This window comes from Misgurnus anguillicaudatus, chromosome 8 (genome assembly GCF_027580225.2).
Source record: "Misgurnus anguillicaudatus chromosome 8, ASM2758022v2, whole genome shotgun sequence".
In the NCBI taxonomy this organism is placed as follows: domain Eukaryota; kingdom Metazoa; phylum Chordata; class Actinopteri; order Cypriniformes; family Cobitidae; genus Misgurnus; species Misgurnus anguillicaudatus.
Window position 1 is genome coordinate 7772237 of NC_073344.2, and position 22761 is coordinate 7794997.

Below are 22761 nucleotides of genomic sequence, written 5' to 3' on the forward strand. Positions count from 1 at the left end.
TGGTATATTCCACATCATTTAGTTGAACATAACGGAAAACATCGTTTAGTCTTTGATTGTTCCTATAAATACAAAGGTGAAAGTTTAAATTCTAACTTATTACCTGGTCCTACTTTGGGTCCTTCTCTTTTGGGAGTGCTGCTTCGATTTAGAGAACATCAAATTGCAATCAGTGGTGATATCCGGTCCATGTTCCATCAAGTTCGATTATTGCCATCAGATAAGCCCTTGTTACGCTTTCTATGGAGGAATATGAACCGAGATCTTCCAGTTGAGGTGTATGAATGGCAAGTTTTACCATTTGGTACTACATCTAGTCCCTGTTGTGCTATTTATGCCCTTCAAAGACATGCCCAGAGCCTATCAAATACCCATCCAGAGGTTCAATCCTCAGTCCTTACTTCCTTTTATGTGGATAATTGTTTGCAGAGTTTCCCTACTGTCTGTGAAGCAAAAGAAATGATCACTAAATTGTGTTCTGTACTGCTCGAAGGAGGTTTTGAGATCAGACAATGGATAAGTAATCATCCATCAGTGATTGACCACTTACCTGCTGAAGCATGTTCTCCTCAAACAGAGCTATGGCTGAGCCATGATTGTAAGGACCCATGTGAAGGCACTCTTGGTCTGAGCTGGCATTGTATGCAGGATACTCTGGGATATAAGCATCGCCCTGTGAAATATAAGAACCTGACGTTACGAATTCTGTATCGTATTCTTGCACGCCAATATGATCCTTTAGGCTTCATAATCCCCTTTACTACCTGTGCTAAGATTCTGCTACAGCAACTGTGGACTAAACCTGCACGAGGATGGGATGATCCAGATATTCCTGAAGGTATTAAAGCAAAATGGACAGCCTGGGAAAATGAGCTTCCAAATTTGGCTAAAATCCAAATTCCTCGGTGGTATGGGTCAGTTGGAGTGAGTGAAGAAACTGCTGTGAGGGAACTACATATATTCTGTGATGCCTCAGAGCAGGCATATGGAGCTGTTGCTTATCTTCGTCTGTCGGATGGTGATGGAGTTCATACGTCATTTGTTATGGCCAGATCTAGAGTAGCTCCAAAAAAGACAATTTCTGTTCCACGTTTGGAATTATGTGCTGCTTTGTCTGGGTCTCAGTTGGCAAATCTCTTAACAAAGGAGCTTTCTGTGCACATTCATCAAGTTACCCTCTGGTCTGATTCGACTACAGTTTTAACATGGATCTGCTCTGAGTCTTGTCGGTATAAGGTGTTCGTGGCTAACCGTATAACAGAGATTTTGGAGCATACTGTTCCTGAACAGTGGAGATATGTGGATACTGGAAATAATCCTGCTGATGACATTACTAGAGGAAAAAAACTTGTAGAGCTAACTCCCACTAGTCGTTGGTTCCAAGGTCCCCATTTCCTTACTTTGTCTCCTCATCATTGGCCAAAGTTCCCCAGTCTATCTTCTGATATGTCAACTGAACTAAGAAAACCTTTGTTCTGTGGCCAAACCCAAGTTGACCTGACTCTTTCTAAGTTGAATCCTTCTCAGTTTAATACTTGGGCAGATTTGATCACACATACAGTTGAGGAATTCTCACCTGGCTCATCATCAGAAAATAAACTGAGTCAGACTCAGGCAGAGTTATTACTCCTTCGTTTGGCACAAGAAAGGGATTTTTCTGAGGAGTACAAGTTACTTAAATCAGGTCAAAATGTTCCTAAGCAGAGCCGACTTGCTGAATTGGCCCCTGAATATGACCATGTTGTACGCCTCATAAGAGTGGGAGGTCGTCTTCGTCAAAGTAAGGAGTTAGAATCAGATGTTATCCATCCCATCATTTTGGATCCAAAAAATCCAATTACTAAACTGTTGATTGCAGATCTAGATTCAATTTTGTGCCATCCAGGACCACAAAGAGTCTTTGCCCAACTTAGAAGGAAATACTGGGTTCTACGTGGACGGCAGGCAGTAAAATCAGTCCAACGGTCATGTCAAGAATGTAGGAAGTGGAAAGGTTCTCCTTCAATCCCTAGAATGGCTGATCTTCCTCCCTCTAGACTCCGTCTCTTTAAGCCTCCATTTTGGTCAACAGGAATGGACTGCTTTGGCCCCTTTAGTGTTAAAGTGGGCCGTAGACATGAGAAACGTTGGGGTCTTCTATTCAAATGCCAAACAACACGATGTATTCATATTGAGTTACTATCTGGTTTGGATACAGATAGTTTTTTATTAGCCCTCCGGCGTTTCATAGCTCGCAGAGGTAGGCCCTACGAACTCATATCAGACCAAGGAACTAATTTTCGAGGAGGGGAGAGGGAACTTAGAGAGGAGTTTAGTCATCTGTGCCCTGCCCTTCAGGATTCACTTTCAAAGCAGCAGATTCAGTTCCGTTTCAATCCTCCATATTCTCCACATTTTGGAGGTTGTTGGGAAAGAGAGGTCAGATCCATTAAAGCAGCCCTACGAGTAACACTGGGTACACAAGTGTTTCCAGAAGAGGTTCTACATACTGTCCTGATTGAAGTGGAAGAGATGTTAAACTCTAAACCTCTTGGATACGTCTCTTCCAATATTTCAGACCCTGATCCAATAACCCCAAATATACTCTTAATGGGGCGGCGAGATGCTTCCCTTCCTCAGGTGATGTATGCAGATTCTGAGCTTCTCACACGTAGGAAATGGAGGCATAGCCAAGTTCTTGCTGACAGATTTTGGACAAGTTTTATTAGAGACTATCTACCTGGTTTACAGACTCGCCAGAAGTGGAAGGAGGATGGAAAGCCTATTCTGTGCAATGCTGTAGTGATGGTAGTTGATCCTCAACTCCCACGAGGGCTTTGGCCTATAGGAACTGTCACAAAGGTCCTACCAAGTTCTGATGGTAGAGTAAGAGTTGTGAATGTACTGATTGATGGTAAACACTATGTACGTCCAGTCAGTCGTTTGGTAGTTCTAAATGAGTATTCAAATGATTTGTGACTGTTTAGAATTCTATGGGCAAATATGTTTACATATTTGGGGGCGGCTGTTAAGAATTCTCTGACGTAGCAGGGTGGGAGGAGCTATGTCTCCACAGCTGCATTAAATTGTTAATTAGTGGCTCTTTGTTCAGTGTGGCATTCAACAGCTCATGGGGAGATTCAGAGTTGATGAGTCCTTGAATTAGTAAGTTTATGTTGTATTATTTCTGTATTTCTTTAAATATATATTCAAGTAAATTTAATGTTTAGTAATATTGTTTGGTTTATATTTGTAATCTGTGTGATTTGATTTGTTTAAGTTGTAAAATGTTTGTTTGCTTTGTTTGATTTAGAAACCATACAACTCTGGTCTCATGATTGCTTGAGAGACAATAAAATGTTAAGGAACTGGATTATTTGGAGCTTCTGTGTTTTAATGGGCACACCATCCTGGTAACACTTTGCCTGAACTAGCTTCTATCCTTATCAGTAATTTATATTATTTTACACTGTATAACTTTGGCAATATACATTTCACACTGGAGCAGGGCTTCCAAACACAGTGCTTAACCCCACTGGAAAAAACAAATATAAAACATTGCTTTATTTAAGTTCAAAATGGCCTTATTCCATGATTTTGGTTAAACACATTGTCAACAACTTTAGATTTAAAGATGCAATTTGTATTATCTGCGCCGCTAGATGGCGCCAGATCAAATCAACAACAATGACGTTGTTTAATGACGCTCTGAAGCAGCATGGAATTATGGGATTTGTAGTCTTTAACTCAACCGCTGATGGCCATCAACCAGACGCGAACGAGAAATCACGTTGACGGATAAGGTAATCAAGTCTTATAAATGTTGCGTTTGATGACATTGTTTATTTCATAATGTAAGTTTATATGTGATGTTCAAAACGAAATTGTTAGTTATAGATGTTACAGTATTAGTCCAAATTCGATGGTTAAAAAAAGCACAGAATTAAGTTTTCAACTTACAATCTACAATGATTTTTCACATAATGTATTGACAGTACAAATCTTATTGTGAAGTGTCTTAAAATGACCATTTATATTGCTGTACAATACCTCTTGATGTGCATATCGTCCGCGGGAAGACGCGCTGATTACAATCGTCACACTAATGTTGTGATCAATATAATAGCATACGTTTTTTGAAGGGTTACGAATCAAAACAACTCACCCATCGCGTAAAACACAAGCAGGATCAGAATCTCTGTCTAGTTAAATGTTGTCGTGAAGCTCTCTCCATCCAGATAATGCAACATCAAATTGATCCTCATTCTTTCTCTCGTTTTGTTCCAAACTCTTCTTGAGTCGTTTGGTTGGCCCGTACGCTTACGGGAGCTGTCTTTGCTGACACAACCAGCGGCAGACGGTAAAGAGTAACTTAATCCATAAGTCCATAAGCAAGCGCATAGCCCGACAGGCACTAACGCATAGTTCCGCATTTGTCCACGACACTGGCTGCGTCCTAAAACTCAAGACAGTGAGGACTTGTTGCCTCGCTGCCTCATGAGGAAATGACTTCGGAGGCATGAAGGCAGCTCAGAGAAAGGCTTTCGGACACACTTCAAAGGCAGTGTGTTTGAAATATAAACAGAGAGCGCCTTTGTGATAACTAATCACATATTTGAAATTTACAATACTAATTTCTCGCTAGAAATGCAATTAAAATGTGTAAAAAGTGAAAATATACCTTTATTTACACTAAATTTGTGCTCCAGGCGCTTCCTTGGCCACCATTTAATTTTTTCGAACTCGACCACTGTTGTCATGTAGTTTTTATGTCAGTAAAGGCGGTGACAAAGGGTCACATGGATATTAATGTCATTGACAGGAGACTGCACTGCCCCGTGTCAATGTTTTGTATGGAAACATTACAGATATTGATAGTAATCAGCTGGACAAAATATATAACACTGGCCTAGTGGTTTTTGGACATTTACTGCAAATATCTTACAAATTGCACCTTTAAAACAACTGAAAAGACAGCAACCATTTTTGTCATTAAAAAAAAAACACAATTTGTCCTAGATTGCTGTTTTCTGTACATATTATTAAAATGAATACAAGTGCCATCCCAAAATCCCACTCAAGTGCTACTGCGCGTAATTACACACATGCTTGACGCTAAATGTTGCCTAGGTTTAGCGTTCTCTGCCGAATGCAAGCTTGCTGACCTCAGAGCAGCAGCCAAGACTTGCTTAGCACTCCGTTCGTCACAAATGCTCAAGGCTCTAGGTTAGAATTACTCACACCTTGTGTATTATGTTAGCCTCATGTCAAGCAAACGCATGATATATTCTGGGCCCTGAGCCCTCCGCAGAATTTTCAATTACTTCTCACAACACGGCGTGTCCCACGTCATTTCGACAACAGCGTTTCGGGTACATTTCAAAAAGGAGCCGCTGTAATCGTACAGTGCGAATTTCGGTATTGACTTACTCAGAAGATGTGACCCAGCTTTAGTCAATGCATTGGACAGCGCTCCGGTTTTCCAATAAACTTAACTTGAGCCCCTTGTTTACTAATCAGATCTAAAGGATAAATCCTGCCGTAGACACAAGGGGTCTTTTATTGAGCCAATCTATGAATATAGATAGATCTGATTGGCAAGCAAAGCATCAAGCTGATCTATTTGCATTAGTTAACTATTTAAAGTTTACAGTATTGTGTCAATGCAGAATTATTTTCAGGCAGCAGTGTATATTTATGCATTCATGCATGCATTCATATGGATAAGGATTTCATTTTTAAAGCAGACATTGCATTGGAAAATTTATAACAGGCAAAGCTGGTAAGCATTGTGCCATAATGTAATGCAAATAGCATGTTGTAACTGTACTGAAAACTCAAAGATGAAGCAGTACATATGGCTGATTTACATACATTTGCCACCATTTGATGCATATACCTCAAACAGTCCACGGTCAACGGGGAAAAGACGATGAAGAATCTGCAGAGGTTGTTGTGGGTCAGACAAAAAGGGCAGCCAGCATAGGGCAAAGGTCACCAGTACAGTCAATGAGATCTTGACCAACAGTAAAAGTCTGAAAACACACAGCACAACAATACGTTATGTTGTTATAGGGGACATTTCACAAGACTTTTTTAATATGTTAAATAAATCGTTGGTGGAGTAAGTATGTGATGTTTTAGCTTAAAAAATCATATAGATCATTTATTATAACATGTTAAAATTGCCACTTTGTAGGTGTGAGCAAAAATGTGCCGTTTATAGGTGTGTCATTTAAAATGCAAATTAGCTGATCTCTGCACTAAGTGGCAGTGCCGTGGTTGGATAGTGCAGATTAAAAGGCGGTATTATTATAAGATCCCCTTCTGACATCACAAGGGGAGCCACATTTCAATTACCTTTTTTATATGCTTGCAGAGAATGGTTTACAAAACTAAGTTACTGGGTTGCCCTTTTTCTCATTTTCTAGGTTGATACAAGCAATAGGGTCCCAATTATAGCATTTAAACATGGAAAAAGTCAGATTAAGTCAGATGATATGTCCCCTTTAAGAAAATATTAAACAAGCCATAATATGTTCCTCTACATTAAAGCTCTATTTGCATGACATCAGACGATATGTCAGAGTTTTCAGACTTTATATTGACCCTTAGCAGTAAGGATGCAACATCACACAATGATAAAAGTTTCCAGTTATTGACCCCATTGTAAAAACAATATGTACTATATTTCTTATTACTGATTAAATTCGTCTGCATCTGTAACTGATAGTAGGGAGCAGTATTTAGTTACTTATATGATCTATAATATACTAAACCAGCTTTTTATGCTACTTACAATTTGGAAAAACATTTAAATTACTATTACGATTTTTCTACACAGATCGCACGTCATGTTCCAAATTAAAACATGTTTTTCCATGGTTAATGGGTTGTAAATCACAACAAGTCTCTCGACTACTTGACTAGGGACACTACATATCTTCACAGTTTTTCAGTTGTTACATTAGAGCTGCTAACACCTCTTAGCTGTAGATATACGGTTGCACGCACAGGCATAGCAGGGAGGGTCAGGCATGGCCACAGAGTCATCTGGACATGTTTCTTCCCAGGCAAACTAATCCACTAATACATTTGCCTCCAAATGCCCTTGGTACATATTGTTACTAAATAAACAAATGCAAGGCAGCAATGAGCAGAGTGTTTGCAATGAGAGTGTCTGTAGGACCATTTCAACTTTTATATGCAGAATTTGAGAAGTTATGAAGTAATGTTTTGCATTCAGTTGTAATGCATTCAACTCCTCTTTAAAAGAAAGACAAAAATGGGTGAATCTCACGAAATCCAGACTCAAAAGGTGCACATATAAGATTAAGGTCTGAACTTACTATAACCATTATTTTTAGAGATTTAAAAATATTTCCTATAGAATTATTTACATTTTTTAGATTATCATTATCAAAAATTATCATTACCGCAACATGATATTACATTAAATATATGCATTTACAAATTCATGTTTCGGAAATGAGAACTAAAAAGTTTTCTAGGTACTATGACAAACAAAATTTCAACTTTTATCTGGAGAGAAAAAAATAACAACTATCAATTATGTCCCTTCCAACAATTTTTTTTTTGAAAATGTTAGTTCCTTGAGGGCTTAAACAATGATTGAAAATTGTTGCGGAGGAAGAGAACATTTTTCTCGGCCACATTTATATTCCTTATTATTGTCTCTACATTTACCAATGATCACCAAATACCACAGGTTTCTTTACTGTAAATGTTAAAGTGTAAAATGCACTGAAGCTTTTCATTTTTGAGATTTTTTAACTATAAATATTTTCATGTCAAAAAAACCAAATCCAGTCATGGACACGTTGTGGTAATGACATTTTTCACATTTGGCGTATGTAATGCACGAGTCGTTTGAAATCATGTGCCAAATAGTACATGAAGAAATGTTTGTAACTGTATGCTTCTTATTTTGATACTCTTACTTTGCATTTACTTTTCTATCAAAATGTTTCAAGACACCTCATAGTCTAATTTCGCAGGAATCACACAAATAAATGTTTGTAATGAATATTTTTGCAACATAAACATATGTTGGTTTTTATGTTAATAGTGTTGAACTAATTAAAAAAGTGTATTGTTTTATTTTAATACATTATTATAATACATTTAGAGTTACAAAGGTCTTGTTCCATCAATAACTAATATATATAAGCACAGTTATATACTTCTGTTAAACATGGACACCTGTGCTATGTGTTCTCGGAAAGGTTGAGACGGTTTCAACAAGACCTTAGACAAAACAGATAAAGCTATAATGTCACAACAGGTGTTCGTAATAAAATTAACAGCGATAAATCTTAAATAAAAAATAAAAACTTTAAATATTCTCAAAGGTTAAGTTGACCTTGTGCCCTCTGGAGGTCCCCTAAACACATAAGCCCCAAAATTGTTTTTATACAACGACCCAATAGACTCACCCTCGACCAGTCAAACCCTGTTTGATACACTTTCCCAGGAGGTAGCAGAAGAAAGGCAGTGAGTGGTACAATTCCATTTGCTTATAATTGAGGGCCAGGGTGAAAGCCAAGGAACCAAACAGGTCCCAGCCCAACCCAAGACCCAAAATGGCCCAAAGGGCAAGACCCAGACTAACACTGTTATATCTGTAAGTGCAGTTAAAGATACTGCGTTATATTGTTTATGGGGCAATTAAAAGTGGATTATTTTAGAACTAGACATGATTGTATGCTTAACAAATAAATTCTGCAAAGGTAAACAATAAATACCAGGGCAAAATTTAAAGGATACTGAAAATGGCCATAGTCAATCAGTATTAGTCCTGGATACAGAAGGATGCAGAGGGCTGTGGCAACCTATGAGAACACAAATAAACTAAATCAAGACCACATTGATAACATGACAACAACTTTAATCCACAGTTTAACGTTTAGTTACCTTTTTGTTTGGGGACCCATCGCAAAGGTAAAAGCAGTAAAGCAAAACTGCTGGAATGTAGATCAAAATATCTGCAAACAGAACTATTGGGACAAGAGAGAGATAGTAATATACACAAAAATGTTAGTATTTCTTTGGTGTCCAATAAATAAAAGCATGTTTTCACATAACTGTTTTGATGATCATATGCAAATACATTTTTAAAGGAAAACACCACCGTTTTCCAATATTTTACTATGTTCTTACCTTAACTTAGACAAAGTAATACATCCTTATCTTTTATCAATTCGTGCGCTTAATCTTTGTACAGCGCGTCGTGAATGTGTTAGCATTTATCCTAGCCCCATTCATTCCTTAGGATCCAAACAGGGCTGAATTTAGAAGCCACCAAACACTTCCATGTTCCATATCCCTATTTAAAGACTGTTACATGAGTAGTTACACGAGTAAGTATGGTGGCACAAAATAAAACGTATGTATTGCACGAGTTTTACACTTCGTGCTATTTATACGCATCTTCAGGAGACTGGGCTCCAAACTTCCGTCAATATTTCTGCACCCGAGGTCGGAGTGCTCTTCCGCCATACAATATAGTTAAAAAAATCGCCACGTTTTATTTTGTGCCATCATACTTACTCATGTAACTACTCATGTAACAGTCTTTAAATTGGGAAAACATGGAAGTGATTGGTGGCTTCTCAATTCATCCCTGTTTGGATCCTAAGGAATGAATGGGGCTAGGCTAAATGCTAACACATTCACGACACGCTGTACAAAGATTAAGTGCACGCATTGAAAAAAGGTATGTATTAATTTGTCTAAGTTAAGGTAAGAACATAGTAAAATATTAAAAACTGTGGTGTTTTCCTTTAAGGTTATAGCAGTTTATTTTAAGGTTACTGTAATATAAGCAATACTGCCCTGTAGTTTACACTGCCATTAATATAACATTAAATGTATTTCAATGCTTTTCACCTTAGATCTAATTTTGAAAACAAGTTATCAATCTGTGCTGGCTATACAAACCCAAAATAACAGAGACAATTCAGTTTAAATACCTTTACAACATTTATAAGTACTTAAATACCAGTTAAACGAAGTAAGTTCAGTTAAAACGAAATTGAAGTACCATTTGCTTATTCAAATAAATACATCATCGAAGTTAACACTTACCTGTTGCCCTCATGAACAACTTATGAGAGTGGCTTTCATAGCCTCTAGATGCATGCAATTCCACCCATTCAGGATTAAGCAGTTTTGCTCTATAAAACACATTATAAAGCACATACTCATCTATTTTTCGGCCATACTGAGTTAAAAAAAAATATGTTAAAAGGAACTTTTATTGATAATATACAATATAAAACGACTTACACATATGCACATATTAAACTATGATAGGCTGTCAGAGGAGGGTAGTCAAGACCCCAATAGTTCAAATCATTATTTGTAGTATTAAAGTACCTTTGTTGGAGAAAAAAAACTTTTAGGCTACATGTATATAACGGTGAATTTAGAACAAATACACAACGAAGGTTAAACTTTCAACACACCATTCATGAACAGGTAGATTGTAAGTAACTTCTTGCCAGTGTCTCTGTGCTTCATAGTCTCCAAACATTGGCGGTTTACCTGCACCTAGATTCAATTAAATAGATTAATATAGCAAATGCATAATACATTCTATTAGTTATGCTTATAACTATATACTGGATTATCATATGAATGGGAATAACATTCTTTCACGATACTTTTTGTTTACTTCTCTTCACTGTCATTTTAGCCACGTTAACCCTTATTATTTACACACAAACGAGTTGACACTTCATTATAGATATCTGTTATTGGCTTTAACGTAGCCTAAAGATACCGCCAGTGCTTTTAAAACCAACCTGAATAGGAGTTAATAGACACAGCCCACCTCGTCGTTAAACCCAACAACACGCAAAGTAAAATAAGACTCAAGTTCTCCATGTCTGGTACTCTTAAAGACCTTTAATTTCAAAGTATATGTCCGTATTATCTGTCATGCTTTCCAACAGAGCAGAATCGATTCACTTCCTGAAACAACACGCCAGTAGTGCGACGTGTGGCGCTTCGTGATGACGTCGTTAACTACGTAGCTTTCGCCTTGAATAGATTAATTTCAAAGGTTCAGCGCCTGGAAGGTTGAAGAAGATTTCGCAGAAAGCAGTAAAACACATCTCAGTTGTTGAATAACATTATTTAAAATTGAATGTTTTATTTATGTTATTTATAATATTATTTTATTGATGTTTGTTTTTATGATATTTGTATCTTTTTTATGTGTAAATTTATTTAAATGCATTGGTTTAAGTAATTTTTTATTTGCCTTATAAAGTCTTTGGTAGTTTGTCATTTAGATGCCAATCGTTCTCGTATATGGATTTATATTTTCTATTTATAGATAGATTTTCAACTATGCCCAAATCTTTTTAACTTTATTATAAATGTTTAATGTCCGAGGCAAACGTCAATTTTACTGTTAACGAGCCTGTTCATTTAGTCAAGTATACAATGAAAAGATAAAGAATCAAGTCTTGTGCAGTTTGACCAGTTTACAGGTTGTCAATTTATATTAGGTGTTTCTCTTTTTTTCGATCATTTTTTGGTTAATGTTTCATTGAGGTTCTGTAATGTATACTCTATTCTAAGCAGTGCTGTAATTGCCAGCTTTTTGTCACATATAGGTAGTGGCTGGATAGGACAGTTTCTTTGTGGTATGGCCATCAAATATTTATAAATGATAACCATGGACTACTGATTTGCAGTGACACTTTCATTACAATGATGATCCTATTAGTCATATTCTGTTCGTGACATATTAATGTCCCTGTTTGCCATCTTTGTCATTTACTGCTTCGTCTGCACCCTTTAAATATTCAGTAAGCACTGTATTCACATTTACCGCTGATGATCAGCTGGATGAAATGCCTATAGGTTTGTCAATGGTCTTTATATTGCCGTGCTGTATATGCCTGCATTGTATTTGTGAAAACAGCAGTAGGTTACCAAAGGCAATCAAAAGTATGAAGATTCTTTCTTTATAAAAGGTAGAAAGTAAAATAAATAGAATTATTAAAAATCAAATACATTGTTTTTTTTGACAATTCTTAATATAATAATATTATATTATCAACTGTAGCCTTTAATTATTCAATTAAATATTAATTATTGTTCAGAAAACAACGTGCAGGAAATCACAAAAAAATACTGTAATTACTCAAGAGATTCATAGAAAATTTATGTCAAACTTTTTAAATATATATGTATATATATATTTATGACATTTTTATATTTTATAAGAAAGCGTGGACATGACAGACATGCAAATAAGCCAATGCATGCTGCTGATCCTGCAGGAAAAGCGCAAGGCGGTAGAAACGCAAGAGCGCTACACCTGTGTAGTGCGCAAGAGCAGGTGCACCCACAAAGGTCAAAGCGTTGTTTATTTTACCCAAAATTGCGTCCGAACACTTGTCATTTTCGAAATGCTCAGCCAAGCGTTTTTTCAGTGTTTCACACGCCAAGAAAAATCTTAAGGTCTTAAGCAGCAGTTGCTCTGAAACGTCTTTGGCCTATGAGATGTTAGTCAGGCAAAATACTCATGATACCGCTGACAACCTAATTGTTTAACTGTATTATTAAACTGAATACAAGTATCACTAAAATTATCATTAGTCAATCATTGTTTATAATTTTGTATGTCGTGCCTGAATTATAAACAATTATTGCTTTTATTTTTTAGTTAAGGTATTTATAAAGTGGGGTGTGTAATAACCTTGCACTCGTTAAAGAGTCAACGCTTTCCCACCAGCCATCTTAAAAATAGATCCCTAATTAAACCCATTGAATCTGAACAATTTCACGGTGTCTCCTGTCCAAAACAAATAACATCTTACTGCTCCTCGAGCGCGATCATCCAGATGCGAAGAAGTGTTTGTTTTAGAGGTATGAATTAACAGGGTTACCTTCCAGCAAAACAAACAAAAAAAACGTTTCTTTTAAGGAATATATGTAAAACACCTAGTGATGCACAGAAGACATCAACATTGTTATCTGATAAGCAGTAATTATAAGAAATTGTTTATTGTATGTTTATTTATCATTGATATATTTATCAATTCTTGTTTTTAAAAAACAGAATTCTCTTTGTTTAATGCTTGTCATAAAAAGTTTGAAGAAAATGCAAAACAAAAACACCAGCAAAGATCTGTACTAATTCTTATTCATTTAACAGCATCATCCAGCCATTCATATTATAGGAATGTGTTGTCAAACTCCCCTGTGACAAGAAGACATCAGAAAAATGCGCTTGTAAATATTTGTCCCATTTTAAGAAATAGGGAAACAGTTGCAGAAAAGGCCCTATAATCTAGTGCCGTTAGAAGGTCAATCTCAGCAGTGTCTTTGCCCTGAAAGCGAATTTAAGAAGAGAGCTCTTTTCCCATGGGTATCACTTAAATATAGCCCTGACTCTTGTGCGCCACACACCATCCACCATTTGCTGTTTGAGTAGAAGTGATTAGCTAGTCACAACTGTGAAAGAGAGTGTTACTTTAATGGGAACAACGTGCAAAACATTTTTAGGTCGCATCCATTTTCACTTGTAAATGGAAACGGTAGTTCCTCGGCGGCTATTGACCTTTTAATTGAAAAGAATGTTGTTATTTTTGTAGCCTGCATAGTCGAGAACGTAAGCGTAAATGCTTAGTTTCGTATATAATTAACCCGGTTTTAGTAAGCAAAATATTATTTTATGTAGGATGTTTATATGTATGTAAGATTATGTGCAGGCAATGCATTATGGCAGGCTGAGATCTGTATTAGTCTTATTAAAACTAAAAAATTAAAAACAGTTTTGTTAAATTGTTTCATTATAAATTAACAAAATTACAATAGGCTATTTTCAACGTTCCTATTTTTTTATGAAATATGTGCGTATGATAATGAAGGATTTTTATGTTTTAATTGAGAAAAAGAAATTGACGTTTTCTATTCTAATAATTAATACTAAATAGCAAATGTTCTGTTTAAAAACTATAGTCAGGATATATTTATGTTAAGAAGTCTCATTTGTAAGTATAAAATTGTGTAAATGCTTTTTTAATAATTGTTTTTTAAAAGTTGATTGATATGAAATTGCCTTACGTTATTCGCAATAGACTGGTTTTAAATACTCAATGTCTTAAATCTATAATTTCTAAATTGTTACATACATAATTCATATATTATCGTAGGGTTATATCTAATAATTCGTAATGTCATAAAATCGATTTTTGTCTGAAATGGATTGTTTTCATATTTATTAACAAATGGAGTTGATTTACAACACAATATACATAGAATACATATATTTAAATTTTATAAACATACTTCTTTTTCAGTCTTTGAATTAGAACAATTTAATATTTCATATTGAAAACAAAGCAAAACATTGTGAAACTTGTCTCGAGATACCAATGAAAAAGAAATGATGAAAAACAAGGCTGACTCAAATATAAACTGTCATACAGTTTAAACATCGAAATGAAATACAAAAGTAAAACATGTAAATTAATTTCTTTGTACAAATATTTACAAACATTACCTGTACTGAAAGCATCCTTTTTTGATAATGAAATTCTCTTTTTCACAAAAGTCTTTACATGGCTACATTGGGGCGGACGATTTGTCCAGTGCTGCCTATAGTTCGTGCTGTATCGTCTTAAAATATATATATATGTGTAAAAATATTTTGATTATCATTGAGAATGCCATTTGGATACCGCTGCTGTGGACGCTGTTGGCAAAAATTGTCCGGAGATGATATTTGACGGGACGCTGAGAATAGGCGCGATGGCAGCTGAAGTCCGGGTTAAAGACAGGGATTGTGCGCTCAGTAAAGCGGACTGCACCGTCACGGGCGGCCGCAGGAAAGTCTGCGCGTTCGAGCTGCTGGAGACGCCAATAATATTCTCTATGCTGAACGACGGTCGACTGGAAGGCTCGGATTTGATAATAGACGCAGTGCTCAGGCTGTTGAGTTGCAGCTGGAGACTTGGACTTAGTTGAGTGTTAAACGCTTTTCTGTTCAGTTCTGCGGAGGGTAAAAGAGGCACCGCCGGAGGGAGCATCGGACCCACCGGGGGAATGTATGGATACTGCAGAGCGGCATGGTGAGAGTAAGCGGCCGGGTGAATTCCATAGTGGCGGCCGTAGGGATTCCCAATGCTATACGCCCCGAAACTCTGCATCATGAGAGCGGTCTGTTCCCTGAGAATGTCCGGCTGATGTCTCTTGAAGCGTTTTCTCCGTCTTAGAAAGCTGCCATTGTCAAACATATCTTCCGACTGGGGGTCGAGGGTCCAGTAGTTGCCCTTGCCCGGGTTGCCCGGTTCCCGTGGGATCTTGACGAAGCAATCGTTGAGGGACAAGTTATGGCGAATGGAGTTCTGCCAAGCAGGAAACTTCTCCCGGTAGTAAGGAAAGCGGTTGCTTATGAACTCGCAGATGCCACTGAGCGTCAACTTTTTTTGCGGGCTCTGGAGGATGGCCATGGTGATGAGTGCGATGTAAGAGTAGGGCGGCTTCACCAGACTGTTCTTGGGTTTGTTTTGCATGGGACCGGAGGGGCTCTCCTGGATATCCCCCTTGGACTCTCCCTCTCCGGCACTCTCGCAAGGGCTGTCGCTGCGCTCCTTCACCTCGATCTCCTCCACATCATCTCCCCGGTCCTGCATGCATTGGCTCTCGCAGTCACTGTCGCGCTCCATCCCCTCGTCGCCTTCCCCGACCACGTCGATATCCACATCGTCAGTTGTGAGCACGGTCTGACCGGACATGTTGCTGGCACTGGTGCCTCCAGACAGGGTCATCACCGCTCACTTTACTGCTGGAGCAACCGAAGGTAAGAGCAGTGGTCAGATCGGATGACAGCCAGTGGTTATAAATGCAGGTCAGTCCTGGCCTGCCGGTAAAACTTCAAATTTGGAAAATATTTCTCCAGTCCAGTGGCTTCTGTTTTGAGCTCGTCTTCTTTCGGATGTATTTCCTCGAAACCTAAGAGTGATTTTGGACCGAGGAATCACGATGACACATGCTTTTAAAAGCAGGCTTTAACGACTGTCTGATAGATTACTTTTCACTTAAAGATATACTATCAGCCGCGTCACGTGACCGCGTGACGTCAGAGGTCGCGCTGTTATACCGCGGAGCTGAAGTTGTTTCATGGATTTGTCAACAAAGGGAACGACAGTAACGTCGTCTCTGTTCGTCCGTCATAGACCATTTAGCGGTGGCGGAAGAGAGGGGGAGAGAGAAAAGAAAATCGGCCTGCATGATTGAAATCATCTCCAGAGCTGTTGTGCATTCACTCGCCCGCGCTTAACCCAAATGTAACTTTTCTTAGGCCAATTATATTGAAAGCTGCTGAACGACAACGTCTACAGCTAAGTTAACTGAATCTCTTGTCATTACATTCTGTTATAGTGCATGATTAAACTTAATTCCGGTGACTGTACTTTGTAATAAAAATTATCAACCATTTCAATAATAGCGCATATAGAATTGTGTTTTTAAAACGTTTATTTTTCTGTACCTGCATTTTAGTACTTCTGTGGACTCCGCAGAGTCGAGTTTGTTTCGTGTGAAATAAGTGGAAAAACAATAGAAATCACCAAATAAAGATCTTTCTGAAGAGGTGTTAACGACCCTCATCATTGCTCGTGTTAACATATGAATAAAGTAGGAAATGAGCGCACTGTTAATGCATAAGAGCCATTCACACGCGCACAGGTGAGCGACGCATGTGGGATATTCCCAAGAATAAGAAGCGGAGAGGGAATATGTAAACTTCTAACGTTTCCTGAATCGTGTGAGAAAATGTTTCTCAGTGCCATTGTTCTCCATTGTGCAAGGTATAATTATTCTGTTTCGTGCTTTGTACGTGGATGCTCTTTTTATTTGTAATCTTTGAGAGATTAAACATTGATGCGGTTTTCTAACTATTGCCGATGCACAGAAAGTGTTTAATGGATTCATCACTTATTTAACCACAAGTAATATAAGGTCTTATTGATTCTGTCAGCTGTGATAAAAATAAAAGCTATTTAATTTACACTATAATGAATTATTCGTATCACAATTTTATTAGAGATAACGAAATAGGCTATATAAACTTCTTGACTTTGTAAACTGCTAAGAGCTAGAAAGCAAGAGCAGTTTTTATAATTCAACAGCTCTTTATTCTTCAGCGAATCTGCTACCCAGTGGGCTGAAATCTCATGCAGAATCTACTTGATGTTTTGTAATACCAATAAAGATTATATAAAAATAAAAACGCGTTATTTTTAAATCATGTAAGGATACTAATATTAAAAAAATCCGCTTGTTGATATTTATTAATTTGCGGCGTGATATACATTGATTGTTTCTTTCGATAGATTTTTATATAGAATGACATTTAATATCGGCCACCAGCTTTCACCTAGACCCTTGGCTTTATTTAGCCGTCTTGCCATGCTTTAAAATGTCAAAGGATTGTTTTTTTTTTGTAGGGCATCTTTGAAGTTGTTTTTGCATGCCAAATAAACGAGATTAATTAAATGATGTTGTTATTATTGGTATTGAGGAGCTCGGACGAGCAGACAGTGACCCGTGTGATGTCCCGTTTATCAATACAGGCTACTTAGCGTTAAAGGGTGTGTTGACTTCATCCTCTGTCAAAAGCCAATATTTGCTTTGGAAAAGTGTGCTCTACACATTTCAGTGATTAACAGAGAATACAAAATAGTATAATGGTTTAGTAAATAAATAATATATATATATTTTTTGAAATATTTTAGGAGCATGTTTTACCCTTTTATATCCTAAATATGAAATGTATACTGAGCGTCAGGGGTGGGCTAATTGTCATTACACTCTAATTTTAAATATACATGCATATTTATGCTATTTTATCGCATGCTGTATTTTGCAGAATGATGAAGGATTTTGTCAGCGGCTTAAAATGTAAAAGACCATATATCTCGAGTCAGTGCGCACTGATAGACACCCTGGATGATATCGCCCAAAAGAAGATCAAATTCGTCCTCTCTGTGATCTTTTGAAGCTCCATAAATCCGGCTTTATACCTTCGCAGTTTGTTAATGAAATGTACATTTAAGCACACATGCACGGCTTAACCCGACAAAACCTTTTAGAATAATAAGCTAACTCTTTCCAGCATGAACCTATTAGGGGACGCTGGCATAGCAGGTGACGGTGCGGATACAGTGGCTGAATGTGATTACCCAGCAAGGTCAGAAACAAATAGCTCACAAATAGCAAAGCAGGATCGAATTTATGCCTAATTAAATCTCTGAAATAAAAGAGATAGAAGAGAAAATTGAAGGGCGTAATGGGGAACGTGACCAGTCAGGGAAGAGGGCGTCTGTAGAATAGAGGAGGAAAGGATGTAGTCGTATGAAAACTAAACTTGAACTATAAGAATGCCTCAAATTAGTAAAGCTGTATTTGAATTGCAGCGCTATTGTACAAATAAACTATATACTTCATAATCAAACACGAATCGCCTATCTGATGTTGCAATATTAGATAATATCAAATCTGGGATAGCTACAGTATGCCAGTCAATATAGCCAAATATTTCGTTAAACTTTCGTTACACATTGCAGCCGAAGTCTGTGTGATTAAAAGCATTTCATCAGTAGGCTACTCGTGCATTATTTATCTAAATTGTCAGAGTGGGTGTATGATTTGACACATATCGCCTATATGATTTTCAATGCACACTGTAACTTATTTAACGCTGCAGCTATAAACGTGTGGAGCATTTTGCAAGAATAAAATAAAACAAATATGCTGTTAATATATTGTATTGTTTCTGCTTTTGTAAAATGAACAATTTGATTATGTAAGCACAGTTGGGGGCAGGCTTTTACATCTGTAATAAATTAATTGCTTTGTTAGCGCGCTTTAATTACGGTTATTGTGACAATTATTTTACATCAACTCAGTATTATCAGCATGTCATATTTAATAAAAAGAAGCCATTTGCTGGAAAACTGTTCCTCTAATCTAGAAAGGGAAGTGTCCACGTCATCCTCAGGTTAAAAAATGACTTTTCATTTAAATGCAATCCTTAATTGGATTTTCTACGGTCGACACCGTGATTCCCCAAGGCTATACCCACCAGAAGGCAGGGTCTCCGTTTTTTCTCTCTGAATTCACCATTTTCGCCCTCTTCAAGAATCCACTCTATCAACCTGCAACTTTCTGTCAAACAATATGATCCAGCTCATTTTTAACAGTCCCCTTTGTAGTATCATCCTGCAGGCTCCCACCATTTCAGCCAAAGCAGAAAATCAGTGTTTTGTTCAAAGCAAATGCAGTTGAACATAACATAATTCCTTGGGTATACAAAACAGTCTATGACAACGGAAAGTCTATATTAAAAATCCTTGGAAAAACAGTCAATCTGGGAAAAAACAATCAACGAATTTATTGGATATTTGACTAAATAATTTTTTGACCAAATAAAAAAGAGGAGTGCGTTTTTAAAATATTAATATTAAAATATTTGTATTTTACTTTAAAATGTTACTGTGTATGATGTGCGCATTTAAAATGCAAAATCACAATTTAACATTTTCATAAACGCTATGGTGTTTCCTGTTTCCCATACAGACACCCGTTTAATAGTGGAGTCCCATTATATGTTTCAATAACTTCAAATGTAAATATGTATTATTCATACTTTAATTATTTAAATCATGCTTAATAATAATTTTTATGTATTCTGTCTAGCTTGTTAAGCGAATTTTTGTTAGATTTCCTGACACTTTCTGAATTCTTAAAACCTCAATTTATTGAATTTTTTTTGGAAAAATATGTTATTAATTGTTTTAAACGTGGGGTTATACTTTTAACAGAAATGCCTTACATATATGTTTTTATTTTGTGTTTTTTTTGTGTTGTTTTTGCGTGGATTATCTTTGGTGGTTTTATAGGACTTTTAATAAATCTGCGTTATTTAAAATTTTACTAAGAGCGTTAACTAAGTTACCTTCAACTAAACGATTTTTACTGAATTAATTTAACAAAATTATTAGTTAATGTTGGTTCCACATAAGTTGACCAGTGTGGTTGTTGGTCCATGATATCGAGGATGGGTGCAAAAATGACACCTTCAGTCAGATTAACATGCCAATGCCCCAGTTAAGAATGTGTGCTGTTACTCGGTTTGTAGGACTCATTGTTATTTAGATGATGACTAAAGTAGCACATTAGCACGACCAGGGGTGTTATTTGGGTTTTATCCGAATACCAATGCGAACTTCCTGCTTTCAAGTCCACCTTACATCTCTCAGTTATGACAAATTTATTTTATTCTTCATTTGATCAGTTTCTCTGTACGAAAAGCGTGTTGTCTTCTCAAAAAGAAGCATGCACAAATGTTACATTAACAGTTTGTCAATATCCTTTCAAGCTTTGTTTCCTTACAGTGTACACGAATAACTGTGTTTCCAGGCTGTATAAAGTTAAAAAGTAGAATATTTGTTAAAGGATCAAAACCTGGCTTGCATTTTAGCGATAATAGATCTTCCTTATTTAAACGAATAATAATCTTGCCATTGTACAGCCTGTGAAAAGAGAAGTGTATGTGCACCGCCCAAACAACACTAACATTTTCGATGCAAATTTAATTATTTATTGTTAAACGTGTCAAATATTTTTGCTATGTATAGTGTATATTTTCCAACTAAAACGGATTTTGCATCACTCTCATTATCTATCTTAGTTTTAGGGCTAATTACCTTAATGTTTGTTATTCAATCTCTGGTTAACAGAATCACCGCCACCACAAGAAACGACAGACAAGTTATTAAATGGTGTCACCCGGGATCCCTCCAAAACACATCTGTATACGGAGAGGTCTTATAATCTGGAATGAAACGTACTGTAATTATGTCTTATTATGTCCTTTAAAAATGTATGAATAATTATTATTAATTGATAATTAATGAATAGTATTATCAAATCAAAATGAGGTGGGTAGTCTATCGAAATTAAGACACGTTTTCACACTTAGTTCGTTTGGTTTATATTTAAATAATAAATCGTATTGAATTCCATAGGCTTTATATAGAGATACTTGCCAGCCTAATACATTATTAGCTATAATGAATTATTGAAAATCAAACTAGTGGAGCTGAAATGTTTTGTTTTTGTTTTTGTTTTTTTTTTTTTTACAAAAAAATTGTTAACATATGTGTGACAGTTTCTTAATTGCATTGTATTATACAGTTTAATAAAACTGCTTAACGCATGCAAGTAAGCTTAGCGTATTATTATGTTGTTCACTGACTGAACGTTTTATTTCCAACGAGAATAAGTGTCCAAAGTCGATGCAATCAATGGCTTCAATTCATTAGGTCCACTCAAGTGTATGTCTTAGGTGGGCTATGGCCCTTGTCATTAGCCAATAATTCTTTCCTTTTGAGTCTCAAAACTTCTCTCTCTACTTTAACAAATGCCCCTGGCTATAAATACTAATGAAATATCTTTGACTAATTTGATTTTGCTGGTACACTTGCAGTTATGGCTGAACTTTCCCACGAAAGAGGTCTTAGATCCTATAACGGAAGGGGGGAAACATTTAGAGCATTTCCATAATTACCCAATTGGCAGGCCTAATGACCTTCCAGAACAATAAAAAGATCTCTTGTTAATTCCATCTTTCATGCTGACATTCACTGGATTCCTATCTTATATGTTGAGAGTTCACAAGATAACAAGTGTACTTTCTTTTGTCTTGCCAGAGAACGGTCCATTCAGTTATATATCATGCCGGAAAATGAAAGAGATCTGCTCGTCGCATATCAGAGTTGGAGAATTTATAGCTTTCTGAAAGATGGGTTATCGAGAGAATCAATTTTCACGTTTGCAATGGACAAAAATAAAGAACAGACAAATTAAAAAGATCAAAAGAACTTGCTAATGTATTAACGAATTCTTGCAAAAAAAATATGCGTCCAAACTATTAAATGTGATATTTATTTGAAAGGGCTTGCATCACATATGATGTAATAAACAATGTATTATACGTGTCTGAAGATGTCACGTGCAGCGTGCTGCGCAATTCACTATGATAGCCTAATTCTTGCTGTTACTCGAACTTAATAGCATGTTTACTTATCAAACACATGTATTATAAATGTTTGATTGTTTTTACAATATTAATGTGTCTTGTATTTGTTCCCCATTTGGCAGAGAATATTATTAATGAGTACATATCTATTCACTATAAGCATCCACATTCTACTGCTATTGATAGATGGTGTTTTGATATACCATACAACTGTTCAGAAATGTAAATTATCAAGATAAAAATCTACATATTATGTGCACAGTGAGTGCAAAACAATTATTTTTGTTGATGCTTGTATTATATGCTGTTGTCATTATTTCCTAATTAATACATATATATTGTTTGTAAATAATATTGACTGTTTTAATAAAGTGCATTATATGATAATCAAACAAGTTTTTGAGACATTCATCGCTAAATCATATATATAGCCTACAGATGCACTGCGTTTCAAAATGTCGCACTAATTCCATCTTTTATTCATTTTGCATCCGATTGATCGCCTATTTTATTTTTTGTTAGTTGGGTGTGGAATTAGTTTTCTGGGAATAAATTGCATGAAACAGCCTGCTAATGTTATATGCAAATACCTGTGTGACAGTTCATGGCAGTTAAACAACACTAGACTGATTCACCATTATGTGCCATCTGTTGGTCAAAATGGGAAATGAGTCAAAAAATATACAAATCAAACA

General features: G+C 36.4%; 3 protein-coding genes across 3 annotated transcripts in view; 1 reads left to right on the plus strand and 2 right to left on the minus strand.

The window, feature by feature from the left end:
* Nucleotides 1-11008, minus strand: part of alg6 (ALG6 alpha-1,3-glucosyltransferase) — a 28290-nt gene extending 17282 nt beyond the window's left edge. The window contains exons 1-8 of the mRNA XM_055212516.2: nt 10806-11008; nt 10467-10551; nt 10288-10377; nt 10087-10175; nt 8914-8996; nt 8767-8831; nt 8436-8621; nt 5879-6014 (exon numbers count right to left, since the gene is read on the minus strand). Coding sequence (XP_055068491.2) covers nt 5879-6014; nt 8436-8621; nt 8767-8831; nt 8914-8996; nt 10087-10175; nt 10288-10377; nt 10467-10551; nt 10806-10887 — 816 coding nt within the window. The 5' untranslated portion in view covers nt 10888-11008. The remainder of the gene's footprint in view (nt 1-5878; nt 6015-8435; nt 8622-8766; nt 8832-8913; nt 8997-10086; nt 10176-10287; nt 10378-10466; nt 10552-10805) is intronic.
* The window catches only part of itgb3bp (integrin subunit beta 3 binding protein), a 61327-nt gene extending 38900 nt beyond the window's left edge, over nt 1-22427 (plus strand). The window contains exon 8 of the mRNA XM_055212521.2: nt 21738-22427. Coding sequence (XP_055068496.2) covers nt 21738-21826 — 89 coding nt within the window. The 3' untranslated portion in view covers nt 21827-22427. The remainder of the gene's footprint in view (nt 1-21737) is intronic.
* foxd3 (forkhead box D3) lies at nt 14224-17587 on the minus strand. The gene has a single exon (XM_055212518.2). The coding sequence runs from the start codon at nt 15789-15791 to the stop codon at nt 14679-14681; it is 1113 nt and encodes a 370-aa protein (XP_055068493.1). The 5' UTR covers nt 15792-17587; the 3' UTR covers nt 14224-14678.
* Nucleotides 22428-22761: the final 334 nt, after the last annotated feature.

Excerpts from the sequence above, each read along its gene's own strand:
- foxd3 (XM_055212518.2), bottom strand. The coding sequence starts at position 15,791 with ATGACCCTGTCTGGAGGCACCAGTGCCAGCAACATGTCCGGTCAGACC.